The sequence below is a fragment of the Ambystoma mexicanum genome, chromosome 12 (genome assembly GCF_040938575.1).
Source record: "Ambystoma mexicanum isolate Mex_15411 chromosome 12, UKY_AmexF1_1, whole genome shotgun sequence".
NCBI classification, from domain to species: Eukaryota; Metazoa; Chordata; class Amphibia; order Caudata; family Ambystomatidae; genus Ambystoma; species Ambystoma mexicanum.
The window spans coordinates 77944223-77957990 of NC_090936.1; the positions used below are offsets into that span (position 1 = coordinate 77944223).

At 45.7% G+C, this 13768-nt stretch overlaps 1 protein-coding gene across 2 annotated transcripts in view; it reads right to left on the reverse strand.

Annotated features, from left to right (window-relative positions):
• PHTF2 (putative homeodomain transcription factor 2) overlaps nucleotides 1–13768 on the reverse strand; it is a 1000056-nt gene that overhangs the window by 263847 nt on the left and 722441 nt on the right. For both annotated transcript variants that reach the window (XM_069628039.1, XM_069628040.1), the window contains one exon: nucleotides 12414–12572. In XM_069628039.1, the coding sequence (XP_069484140.1) occupies nucleotides 12414–12572 (159 nt within the window). The remainder of the gene's footprint in view (nucleotides 1–12413; nucleotides 12573–13768) is intronic.

A 13768-nucleotide genomic window follows, 5' to 3' on the forward strand; every position in this document is an offset into this window, starting at 1 on the left:
GTGGGACCAACTAGTCTCGAGACCAACTATTTTGGTGCAAACCCCGACTTGTTGCGACATTCCAAGGCTGCAGAAGCCCAATACCCGGGGTACCTCGACCACTTGTGAGTGTATTGTCTTCCGAAGTCCGAATACAGCCAGATCATTGGCATCCAGAGGACCCTACAGAAGCAAGAAATCCACGTCAAGAGTCCTCTCACCAGAGTCCAGGACCGAGTGATCAAGGAAATCATAACCAGAGCTTTTCCTTCTTCATTGGCGCTGAGAAAAAGGCGCCAAAACCACAAAGAGCTGCTGAATCAATGGAAATCCATTGCCGATTGATGAGTCCCTCTCTCTCTGCCGCAGGAGCCTGCCGGACATCCTTCCTTTCGTCACCACGAGCACGAACCAGGAATGGTCTACTGCTTTGCATAGTGAAGGCAACCAGTTGTAACATTTTCTTCATTTTCAAGCTACTGTGGGGCTTGGGGTATTTTATCCTTTTGCCATTTGGGGTGCTCCCTCTCTTGGGAGTGCGATTTAACCAAACACTAAATTGACCTCAACTTACCTGCATTGGCCATACAGCTTGTGCTTTGTAAAGGTGACGACGCTTGAGATGCTACGATTTCTCTTTTGAACAGCAAATATTTAAGAAACATTTTCTAAGAAGAGCATCAGAACTTTGTCCATTGACTTTGGCTGTCCTGGCTCCCTAAAGGCCTCCTTCTGAACCAATTGGCTTTGGCAGTGCTTGTTCCCTTACAGGTTTTAAAAGTAGAACTAATGCTGGGATAATGGACTGCCTACAACCCTTTGGGAGAATCTAAGTGTTCTTATAACCTATCAGTCTGTTCTGATCTAACCCCAACCTTTCCTTCCTTGACAAATTCAATATTGCAAAGGTGGTACTATACGAAAGCTATAGTGATGGAAGATCACTTCCGGGTGCTGGAACATGTGTAAAATATGAATGAATTACTCACCTGCTTTACTGTTCACTTTTTGAATCGAATCCTACGTTGGAATTCATGTTACAGCTAATTACTACTTTTTAAAGAATGCTTTAAATATTTTTGTGTAGAAATAAATTAGAAGTGTTTACTTGGATACCTGTATTTACTGATTTCATTGCACAGCTCTACAGCTCACATTAACCCTCTTAGGGTAAGCCTGGCTGCTCAGTCACACTACCAACTTGTGTAGTACAGGCCTATATTAAAAGGTGGGTACCTATTAACAAGAGATAAGTCTTGTGTAGTCCCACACCAGTTGGACTGCACCAATATTTACCCAACACCTCCGATTGAAGCAGAGGAACGAACTGAAACGAGTGAAATGTTTGACCAGGATTCTTGTAGAAACACTTTCAGAGTGGACATGTTTGAGCGGTATGCATGCAAAAGTCTCCGATTACCTTAGCGCATTGTGAAAGTAACACTGAGTGGAATACTGTGAATAAGTGAATGAAAGCTGTGGATGAGCAGCCAAAGCAAGACCGGTAAGTGCTATCAAAATGGCGAACGGGCATGAGGAGGCTGAACAAAAGTGAAGGCTGTAAATGAAAGCCAACAAAGTATTTTAAAGAAGCATGGAGAAGGAAAAATCATAAATCTATGAACTTGTGAGTCTTTGTGAACTGCTATGGTGGCAGAAAGCAGGACAAAGACAACTGGTTGCGTGACCCGTGATGGGTGGACATGCGGCCTGTGAACTGCACCTATACCAGGAAGCCCCAACAAATCCAGGAAAAAAGTATGAAAGCAACGCTAAAACAAGATAAAGCTAAATAGTGTGAACATTGGTTTGTGAACAAGTGCTTGGAGAAGGAAACCTTAAGTCCTGAAGGTACATTTGAAACCCATAATTGTTGGAACTGTATCCTGAACTTGCAAAGGGAGCTAGAAGCTGCTCTAGACTTTATTTTGAACACCATTTGAGTTAGAATAACCCTACACTTCATTTTGTATTAGACGTGAGGGCAACCATAGGTTTTGACACCGAGACTTGTTTTGGGCCTACAGACCTGGACTTCCCTTAGTCTGTTTAGGTAGGGAATTCCCCACGATAGCAATAGGGCCAGTTAGACATTACACCCATCCTGATTTTTAATAACATGTCTACAGTCACAAAGGGAAGTACGCCGAAGAAGGCAAGGTGACCAAGTCCCGAGGCCCGAGAAGAGGCTGCAAAGGAAGAAGGCTCCCGAAGACATTCCCCTTCATAAGAGGGGAGAACAATGAGGGAGACCCTACATTGTTGGGATACAAGAGATAAAGAACATTGTAAGAATAGATCAGTGGAGAAAAATATACTGGGAAAGGGAGAAGGACAAAACGAAAATCGAGAAACTTGAAAATCTGAAGGTTAAAGCACTAGAAAAAGGAACAACAATACTCTGCGAGAAGGGGAGACCCATAAGGTATTTCAAACCAAAAGAAGGATGTTAAAAGTAAAGGACTTTGTGAATCAGAGAATATACGAGAGAGACTGTATGACACATTAAACAAATATAAAATAAATATATACGAGATACACAACTAAATTAGCAAGTAGGACAAAGCAAGTGGAGTTCTAATTCACCCATAGAGAAAGGTCACCTGAATAATAGTATGCTAAAATGCATTGGAATTGGCGCCTGTGACAAATCCTATGTCGTCCCTTATCTCTGAGGGGGAGACCCTTTCCATAAGGCCAAGGAGGGGAGGCTGCTACCCAATAGTTCCCCTGGGGGTGGTACTCAGCGTGTGGATCACATGGGGAGGATTGCTCCCTCTGGGATATAGGGAGGACATCGGTTAACGCAGTATAGTACACCCTTCCCCACCTACCTTTTTTTCACTCACCTTTTCCGTCATCTGATCAAATAAGTTCACCCATGTATTTATGCTGTAGCAATAGTATCACTACTACTGTGATGAGGAAGATTAGGGCTGACTCCACTGAAGTCTTATTATTTACCTGTGACTTTATTTCTTCAGCATCTTCAGTTATCTTTCATAGATTCGGATGCTTGAATATTCCCCGTCAGACTGGGAATCCTCGGTGATAATTATTAAAATGTTTAATATACATACATTGCTACATAGAAATGCATGTACATAGTCCAGTATGGCCTATGAGCCTTTCTATTTTGTAGTCCCTCCACCTCACTTTGGTCCTTTATGACCCCAGCCAATGAGGTGGCAGGACTTAAGCTCCGCCCCAGGCAGCCATCTTCAGATTTTGAACCGTAGGAATTACAGTATGATGGAAGCTGAGCGTAGGAGCAGCCTCTCAGGGGAGGCGGGTGGGCGCATGTGAATCTATGAAAGATACCAATGCTGGAGAAATACAGTTACAGGAAAGTAACTAAGACTTTTCCAGCATTGGATCTTTCATAGATTCAGATGCTTGAATAGAATACCAAGCAGTTAAAAAACATGCCACCATCATATCCATATATGCATAATACAAAAAACATATCTCTGATCAAACCTTAACCATGCAGCAACACAATAGTTACATACTCGGGGAAAGGTGGGAAAAGGAGGCTGGTTCTACCTTATGCAAAGAGGTGGCGGAGCACTGCCTGTCCAACTGCAGTTTCTTTGTTGGCATCTTCAGCCAGGCAGTAGTGTTTAGCGAACGTGTGCAGAGTGCTCCACGTGGCAGCTCTGCATATGTCCTTCAGGCCACCCCAGCGTGGAACGCTGCCGACGCCGCTCTCCCTCTGGTAGAGCGCGCGGAGGGTGGTTTGGGAAGGGGGGAGAGGGGGTCGCCTTTCGTTTGATGGCTGTGGGTGATGCAAGAAGAAACCCAGCGCGCCAGACCTTGTTTAGAAATATGCTGGCCCTTTGTATGGCCAGAGAAAGCGATGAACAGTCTATTTGAAGAACGGAACGCCCTAGTCCTTTGCAAATAAAACTTTAAAACGCTTGCTATGTCCAGAGAATGCAATGTTCGTTCTGCTTGCGAGGAATGATTCTGGAAGAAAGTTGGCAGGACAATGCGTTCTGTGAGTGTCATTTCCGATACTACCATCGGAAGGAACTTAGGGTCTGGTCTTAAAATGAAACGGTCCTTATGGAACAACGTGAAAGGGGGTTCAGAAGATAAGGCTTGTAACTCACTGATCCTCCTGGCCGAAGTAATGGCTATCAAGAAAGCTGTTTTCCATGACAAGAATTGTATGTCGCACCTGTGCATGGGCTCGTAAGGAGGCTCCATGAGGGCTGTTAGCACAGTGTTCAAGCTCCAGGTTGGAACCGGCGTGGGCATAGGCGGGTATGTACGCTAAAGTCCTTTAAGGAAGACCTTAACTGCCGGACGGGAGAGCAAGGACTGCGTCTCCGGGGCCGTCGTGTATGCCGTAATGGCTGCTTTGGCGAAGTGTAATAAGTAGGGAAGTACTTGCTCAACCGAAGCAATGAGGATCAATAGACGTCTCATACCACTTGGAAAAACAAGTCCAATTCCTAGTGTAGGTGATGCGTGTAGAAGGAGCCCTTGAGGCCCAGATTATAACCCAGCATTCCGCAGGCAGATTGAGATTCATCAGCTTACGCTGCTCAGGAACCAGGTCTTGCGAGACAGGCTCACTGGATCGTGATGGAGGACCTTGCGGTTCTGTTGCGTCAATAGATACTGATGCTATTTGAGGCGAATCGGGGGGACATCGGTACAGGTGCTGTAGGGTCGAGTACCAGACCTGCCGTGCCCAGTCCGGTGCAATTAGGACCATAGAACAATTCTGCTCTTTCAGTCTGCATTGTATTCTGGAAATGAGGGGAAAGCGTGGGCGGTGGGGGGGGGGGGGGCAATAGGAATTTCCCTATCCAGTCCACTGAGATAGCATCTCCTACTGACTGACCCTCTGGGTACCTGGAGGCGAACATTCTACATTTCTGGTTGGCCCTGTTGGCAAAAAGATCAAGATGCGGATGGCCCCATAAGGCGAAGATCCATTGGGCTTCCTTCTCGTCCAGCTCACACTCGTGAGAATACGTGTAGTCCTTGCTCAGTTTGTCCGCTAGGACATTGTCCACTCCCAGAAGGTGTTCCGCCTTGATTTGGACTCTGTGATGCAAGGCCCATGCCCATAGTAGTTTAGCTTCTTGAGATAAGATCCCTGATTTTATGCCTACTTGCTTGTTTGCGTAGTGCATGGAGGTCGTGTTGTCTGTCTGTACAGTGAGTACCTGCCCAGCTACTACCGGAAGGAAAGCTTTCAGTGCCCACCGTATGGCCCCGAGTTCCAACACATTGATGTGGAGTTGGGACTCCTGGGTTGATCAGGAGCCCTTGGTTTGTAGGTCCGCAAGATGAGCGCCCCAGCCCGAAAGAGACGCGTCCATCCTCGAGAAGGGTCGACGTTGGTGCCTGAAACAGCATCCCTTGTAAAAAGTTCTGCGGAGCGTTCCACCACCAAAGAGCCTTGTGTAGCGTCGTTGGAATCTGGACGATGTCCTCCCAAGAGCCAAGAGCATTTTTCCATTGGTGGTCCAGTGCCTCCTTGACAGGCCTCATGCGAAGTCTTCAATTTGGTATGAGGAATATACATGAGGACATCATGCCCAGGAGAGATTTGTAAGAGCGCACCAAAGTCGTTTCTCTCCCTAAGAACCACAAGGGCAAGCAGAGAATTGCTGTTGCTCTTTCTGCCGACGGTCTCACCCTGGGAATGTTGGTGTAGAGTTTGGCTCCCAGGAAAGAAACTGTCTTGCTGGGAACTGGATAGGACTTTGTGTTGTTTATGGCAAAACCTAACTCTCTTAGGAGATTTGTCGTCTTTGAAACTGCCAAGCGTGCGCTTGAGGCGGAATTTGCTCTCATCAACCAGTGGTTCAGATATGGAAAGACTTATGTTCCTGTCCTCCTGAGTTTTGCAGCAACTGGTGCCAGGCATTTTTTAAACACTCTTGGTGCCGATCTCAGACTGAACGAGAGCACTCGAAATTGAAAATGAAGATTGCCCACAGTGAACCTGAGGAATTTTCTGTGTGCTGGGTGGATTGGTACATGGGAAGTATGCGTCCTCCAAGTCTAGAGTGGCTAAGAAATTGTACATGTTTAGCCAAGGGAGCACTCCTTGTACAGTTATCTTTAATTTGATGCGCTTGATATATTTCTTCAGCGCTCTCAGGTCCAAGATGGGTCGCCACTGACCATTCTTTTTGAGGAGGAAGAAACTGGAGTAGAAACCTTTCCCCCTTAAGAGAGTAAGGTACTGGCTCTATTGCTGCTTTGTGCAGCAGTTTCTGGATTTCGGACAGGACCTGCTTTTACATATGCACCTTGCGCGGATTCGGGGCAAGGAAGGGGGCTGGTCTAGAAATTCTAAGGTGTGTCCCTCACGGATCACCTGTAACACCCATTTGTCCGATGTTATTGATTGCCAGCGTTGAAAGAATTGGCTCACCCCCCCACCCCCACCGGGGTGTGACGTTGAGGGGGAGGAGTTGGACTGTTAGTTTTGTTTGCTCTGCGACTTCCCTTGAGCGGAGCCCCGCCTCCCTCTCTGGCCGTACTTGTTGGAAGACTGATACTTGGTGTCCTGGTATGAATTACCTTGCAACTTCTGACCGTAGGAAGGGCAGTTAAAACCTCTATACTACGAGGATGAACCTCGAAAAAGGACGTAAAGACCGGCGATCCTTGTCTTTATCTTTCAAAGAGCTGATGGCACGTGCCGTGTCCGTTTTGATTCCTTTGAGGTGGTCATCGATCTTTCCCGAAGAGTTCTTGACCATCGAAGGGCATGTCCAATATCTGAGCTTGGACCTCAGGCCTGAAATTGGTAGCCTTCATCCAGGCCCGTCTTCTCACCACTGTGCTGTGGGCCATCTGCCTGAAACCTGACTCCGCCACATCAACTGATGCGTCAATCATGTGATCCCAAGCTGCTTCCCCATCAGCGATAAATCAACCTGGCTTCTTCCTGGAGTTCTACAGGTAGCTGTTGGGCTAGCTTGGACATGCAGAGCCAAAGCTCGCGGTCAAATCTCGCCGTCATGGCCAGCGCATTACCTGCTCTAATGGTAAGCGATGCTGATGCAGACACTTTCCTGCCCATAGCCTCCAGTTTGCGACCGTGCTTGTCCGGTGGGGCTGATAGAGGTGATGCTGGATTGGTCAACTTTTTCCTAGCTGCTACTGTGATGAGAGTCCGGTTTTGTATGACATCATAGACAAAGAGGTGCAGACTCAGGAGCCTTGTATTTTTTCTCAGGCCTGGAAACTAGAGCCGGAGTGGATAAGGGTGTGGCCAATATCTTGGATCCAGACTCTCAAATGGTGTCAAGGAGAGGGAATGGTATTAACAGTTCTCCTACGTTTGTCCCTCTGCTCATAAAGCACCGACGACTTCTCCTCTGATGTGACGTGTAGTTGGAACAATTCTGCGTCTTTGCCGATGATGGTATGAAAAGAGACTAGATCCTCCGGCAATGAAGAGCCACCCAGAGAATCTTTCTTCCTGGGCTTTTCAACAATGTAATCGTCCCATTTGCTAATATCAGGCTCTTGCGTGATCTCGCCTTCTTCAGGTTCAGAAAATTCTCTGAAAGGATCCTCCTGCCAGTCAGAGACCGAAACAGAGGATGGTACAATCATTGGATCTCTAGCTGGAGATCTTGTCTTAAGTGACGATGCAGGAGAGTGGACCCTGAGCACTGAGTGTCCTAGACCTGCACAGTGGCTCAGGTGAACGCACTCTTTTCTGTGGCCTACTCCTGGAAGGCAAATGTCTTGGTGTACTTTGTCGAGGTGAAAAAACCCCTCTGCGGGAGGTTTGGCTCCCTCTAGCCAGCTGACTTGCTTTTTTCATTTTGACGTCTGTTGAACTCCTCAATGATCCTTTGCATTGATACATGAGCATAGGATCATAAGGATCAGCAGGCACCTCTGTAGTAGGTTGCCAAGGAGGACTGTCTTCCTTAGGTGTAAGACAATGCTGTTCTTCAACAAACTCAGTGTCTGAAAACTCCTCCTGTAGGATGACGTCAGGTAGCTCTGGCATTTCTCCTAAGGGAGATAATTGTGCTCCTTGTGGTTCAAGAGCATCTACAAACTGAGGCAGCGCTTCTATAGACTCAGGAAGACTGTCTTCATTGGATGGCGTAACAGTGGCGTCAGCGAGGGGCGTTTTGGGCCCTAATTCTTCTGTTGGTGAAGAAGCTTGCAGTGCCCTCGACGGAGCCGTGGTCGAAGATCTCGCCGACGATGGCCTCGCCGACTGCGGGTCCGTGGACGAAGATTTTGTGGACGGTAGCTTGCCCTTATCCGTCGACGAGTGCTTCACGGATGATAAACTCGCCAACGAGGACTTAGTCGTGGACGATGCGGTTTGTCGTGTGGTGGTCATCGATGAGGGTTTCGTCGACGGCTTGGAAAACGACGGGCCTCTATCTTTACTACCGTTCATAGACTGCTTCTCCGTGGACGACTGCCCCCCCAACCCCCACGGTTTTTTGGCAAACTCCTCCTTACCTTTGGAGGTAGTTTTTGCCATAGAATGCTTCTACGGAGTGGGAGAGTAATTCCTTTCCACTGAAGAGGCCCTTCTTTTACAAGTTTGCCTCTCCGATGATCTGCTGGAGTGAACAGGGGCTGTCTTCGCAGATTCCTCGTCAGAAGAAAGTCCCTTGGCTTCCAAATGCAGAAGAAGCCTTCTATGTCTGTCTTGTAGGGTCTTAGTTGAAAAAGACTTGCAAATGTGACATTTCTGGATGTCTTGAGGATATAGACAGTATATGCAGTGATCATGGGGGTCTTTCATGTAAACCACTTTTCTCCTGCACCTCGTGCAATCCCTGAATAGGGAAGGCTTCTTGGTAGCCTGAAGTTCAGCCATCTGAAGAGAAAGTTCACTCGATGAATTCTGGGTCAAAAATGTTTTTTGAAACCCCAAAACCCAGTGGAGATAGCCTCTAGCCAGAGGAATGCGGTAGATAATATTAAAAATATAAACTACTGTGGAAATGGAAGAAAATTCGAAAAAGCTCAGAGAGCTTGAGGTTTCCCTCTGTCCATTAAACTGCAGTGAAACATCTGAAGATGGCTGCCTGGGGCAGAGCTTAAGCCCTGCCACCTCATTGGTTGGGGTCATAAAGGACCAAAGTGAGGTGGAGGGACTACACAATAGAATGGCTCATGCGCCATAATGAATTATGTACATGCATTTCTATGTAGCAATGTGTGAATATTAAAAAACGCTTTAATCATTATTTTTATCACTGAGGATTGCCAGTCTGACAGGGAATATTCAAGCATCTGAATCTATGAAAGATCCAATGCTGGAGAACTATTCCTTCAATATACTGAGATGAGGAAGACGTTCTGCACCAGAAAGAATTCAAAAGACCATCTCACTGAGCAGTCTAACTTTTGTGTTGCGTGGAACTTAAAAAGGGAAGGAGGACTAACAACATCATCAAATCCTCCCCAGAGGCACCGTGAGCAAGGCAACGACCATGCAGATGGAAGAGCTGAACCTGCAGCTACTGACCGGGATGTGGTGGAAGGAGAGATGATGTCCGTACCTGCTTGGAAAAGGAACAAAGGCCAGAAGAGGCTGAGGTTCCCGACACGGAAGAGCACAGAGGAAGATGGTCCAGCAGATACGCACAGCCACGCTCCCATGAAGTGCTGGAGAGAGGCAGAAGAACCACCGGAAGATGTGAGAAGGCCCAGGACTGAGATGAGAGACCAGGCGCCCATACAGAAGGTACACTTCAAAGGCACTCAAGAAACCAATGTGAAAGGGTCTGGGATCCGAGAAGCCAATACAAAGGGGTCTAGAACCCGAGAAAGAAACAGACAGGGGTCTGGGAGCCCAAGAAGCCAGTGTGAAGGGAACGAGGACCAGAGAAAGAAGCCAATGCAAAGGGGTCTGGGACCCAAGAATAAGAAGTCTTAATAACAGGGCCAAGGACCCTCTGAAGGAGACACAGTATTCCTGGCAGGGGAGTCTACTAGGGATATTGTGAAAAACAAGTCAAGTATAAACAGGGGTCAAGGATCCAACGTGCATGAGGACACAGTGAAATCCCAAGGAGAAGGCAAAAGTACAGAGCCCAATTGAAGAGTTACAGAGACTATGAGAGGATTTCACATCATTAAAAAGTCTACAGATTGGTACAATAGTACCCTCAAGGAGAAGTGAGTCATTCGCTGGATTAACGACTGACTGATGAGCACCTTAGAACTAGCCAGGGAACACCCATAGAGCTAGGGAGGCATTATTCTTTACTTTAATAAAGGTTTGCGAATCATGCCCCCACTGTGTCGTTCTGACTCACCACACGCGCGTGTACCTCTACCCCTCTATTTAAGTGGCTCAAGTTTTGGGATTGCCTGCCACTCTTCTATCCTACATATCCCCTATATCCCCCCACCACTCCAGCTCCAATCTCCTGTTCCATCATCCAAACACCACAAACAAAATCCATAGCAGCTGCCTCAGTGCTATGGATTTTTCACAAAAGCCAGATTGCTATGGTCTCAGTCTTATTTTTATTGTGGGTCCATATCTGCATAGCTACACAGCCCTCAATCAGTACCCCTCCACAAGGTAAGTATATTCGGAGTCAGGAATTCCGCATTCAGAAGTATCCAGGTCAGGTTCTTTAAGAGATTTTAAATAAGACCATATGTCAAAGCATGAGGAAAGACCTCTTCAGGCAGACAAGTTTTAGATGCTGAAATATGAAGTGCTTGATACATTTACATGGCACGAGGTCATCAGCATATGAGATTATTTTCAGGGGACAAAGTAGATGAGAAGAGAATCGTACAAAAAATGTCAACCTGGGAATGCGACGTCCAAAAATGCCGACTTTTATTTTAAACCCCCCTTACACCTTATATGTGGGGGGATTTAGAGAAGAATATTAATAGGGGGGTTTGCAGGGGGTCTCCCCCGCATATATATGTGGTGTAAAGGGTTAAAAAAAAAAGTCGGCATTTTTGAACATCGCAATAATCACATAGATCCGATGAGAAGAGATGGTATATCAACATTCTGAGAACAATCACAAATTTAAACGGTTCAGGAAGTAAAGAGAATGAGCTAGTTCTTGAGTGTAGGTGATAAATTAATTACATGAACTGTTTTAATAAAAATCCTTAACAAACAAATGTTACTGGAATAGGCTGAGAAATTGTTGCCAATATAGTTTTCACATAGTGTTTCACTGTTTGAAGCAAAGACTTGGATTTAAACCAGACTTGATTTGGTTGGAAATGAAAGAAGGTTTGGCATGCCGAATGACCAAGCATTACAAGTTACATGCTTATCGCAACTAGAGAAATTACATGTTGCAGCCCAATGTGCACCAAAACTTTACAAGTTTCTGAATCATTCTTTTATTCATATTAATTATTCATATTTCCTTGTCTGCCTCTTGTTAGAGGTAGGTCCAAAGCAATGCAGAAACGCCTTAAGCTTAGAACTAAGTGTCTACAAAGGTATAAACATACCATGTTAAAGAATTTGATTACTCAGGAAAATAATCCCTGCAGTGCATGTTTGTAAATTTGTGAGCACAAGAAGCTAAATGTATTTCCAGTTCTTTAAGCGCAAAACATTTGCTCTTCCACAATAGCAACAAAATACAAGACTGCAACATTTTTCCATGTTTACCTAACATGCTATTAGCACCTCGGCGGGGGAAGCCAGCCAATCAGATGGCTAGGAACGCAGGCTTGAACCGCCGGTACAAGCCTACGTTCCAAGCTGCCTTACGGCGGGTTCCCCCCCTGCTGCCATCACCCCCACCCTCTGTCCCTTTTTTTCTGGCCCCCACCCCCTTACTTACCTTATTTTGGCAGCGGCAGGTGCCGCTGCTGCATCCTCTCCGTCACCTCGCCTCCCGCCGGCTGCCATGGAAAGGATTTCCATAGCAACAATCTTGGAAAAAGATTTTCCTTCCTATAACAGGATGCAGCGCGTATCCCGTTGTAGGAAGGAAAATCCTTTTTTTTAGCACCCCAGGTTACCGCTTTGACAACCTGGGGTGCACATAGCCTTCTTCCCCCTTCCAGGCACTAGAACGGGGGGGGATAAGGGCCCGGAGCCACCGTTCCAGCCATTGGAATGGGGAATGAACATCATATTACAGGTGTTAGACTATATGAGCATACAGTGTAGCTAGGAAGAAGTTGTAAAATTGGAATTGGCTTGAGCACATTTGTTTAAGGCTAAATACCCTTTGCGAAAGACCTTTTCTCATCAAATGATAAAAGTTAAAACCACTTGGTGGGGACTGCTTCTTTAAGAAAAATGCTGGATGTAGGTCATCTTTTTAGAAAACCATGTTACATCTTTAGACCAAAATGCCTCTAATCCCCATTAAGGTGCCAAAGTGTAATTTGAAAGTAAAGACATTAAAAATGAAGGAAACAAAATAAAAACAGATTACAGAAAACAAAATAAGATCCAACAAGCTTACTTCAGTAATGTAATGTTTCTTATAAGGATGCATCTTCCTGTTCCGAACAACACTGTCACTTGAAGCACGCTCTACATTGCGGCGATGTGTATATCCAGTTTCCGGATCCTCTTCACTCGAGACTTCATCTGAAACATTGGTAACTATTCTTTGTGCATCCTAAAACAAAAAAAGTTATTGCAAGGCAAATAATCAATACTTTCAATCTTCAATTAACACATTTGCAGAAATCAGTGCTTTTCAGAATGTAAATCTATCATCAACTACTTCAGTAGAAATACCATTAAAGTGTTGAATAGCAGCTAAAAGGCAAAAGTCAGTCAGTCAAAATAACTTTTATTTGGTATGCAACCTTCAGGTGCAAACAAAACGCACACAAAGAATATTTCATTACAATTCATACGAAAGAGAAAGAATAAATAAATATAAAAAGCCCATGGCACATTTCGCCTCGATAAAAGTTGAGCAGCAAACAGATAATAGGATGTGTAACCTGGCCCCCAAATCACACCCAAGCCCATCAGACCACCGTCAATATAGATGGTGAGGGAATAGGGGGCGGCCAATCCACAGCACCAACACCAGATGAGGCCACTAGACATAACCGGCCCCAACAGACTAAGATCCATACAAAACAACCAGGAACGCGCTGTGCCATCAAACCTAACAGATAGATGGCCAAGGAATGCAATCAGCAACTAAGCGTACCCACAGGAATGCTATTTAAATAGAAGATCAGCTAGAACCAGGACATACAACCCACTAACCCAACTTCAAATCTCTGCATACCCAATTCACCCAAAAACCCACACAACCATTTCTCGCCCAGCAAACCGCACACACTTCACCACACCGCAACAAAAAACCCACATCAACAGCACACAAGGTCTCGCTCCGATCCGATACTCGCCCTAAAGCTCAGCGCACGGTGGAAATTGAACTAAAGCCACCAACAGCACACTACTTCTCTCACTCTCCTAATCCCTCTTCACCCGACTAACTTAACCCGCCCGCCCTCTTGTTACAGATCCCCCTGGGGACCAACTCCGTTGGGGACGGTGCGCGATATAAATACCTTTAACATTTACAATGTGATACATCATTACATTAAAAGTTATTTAAACATTTTTTTAAATTTGCAAAGTGTGTGAAAATTGGCGAGGAGCGACTTGCTTGCAGCCTCGCAAAGGAACAGATTGTTAAATCAAACGATAGGTTAAAACCTTGCATAAACACAGCTTAACATTGCACGTTGACATTATCCATGCCTATAACCCTTTCCCTTAATATCCATGCTCTGTTCCAAAGCAGAAGTCAAAAAGAATGTGGCTTCATCAATTGTACGAACGCTGGCA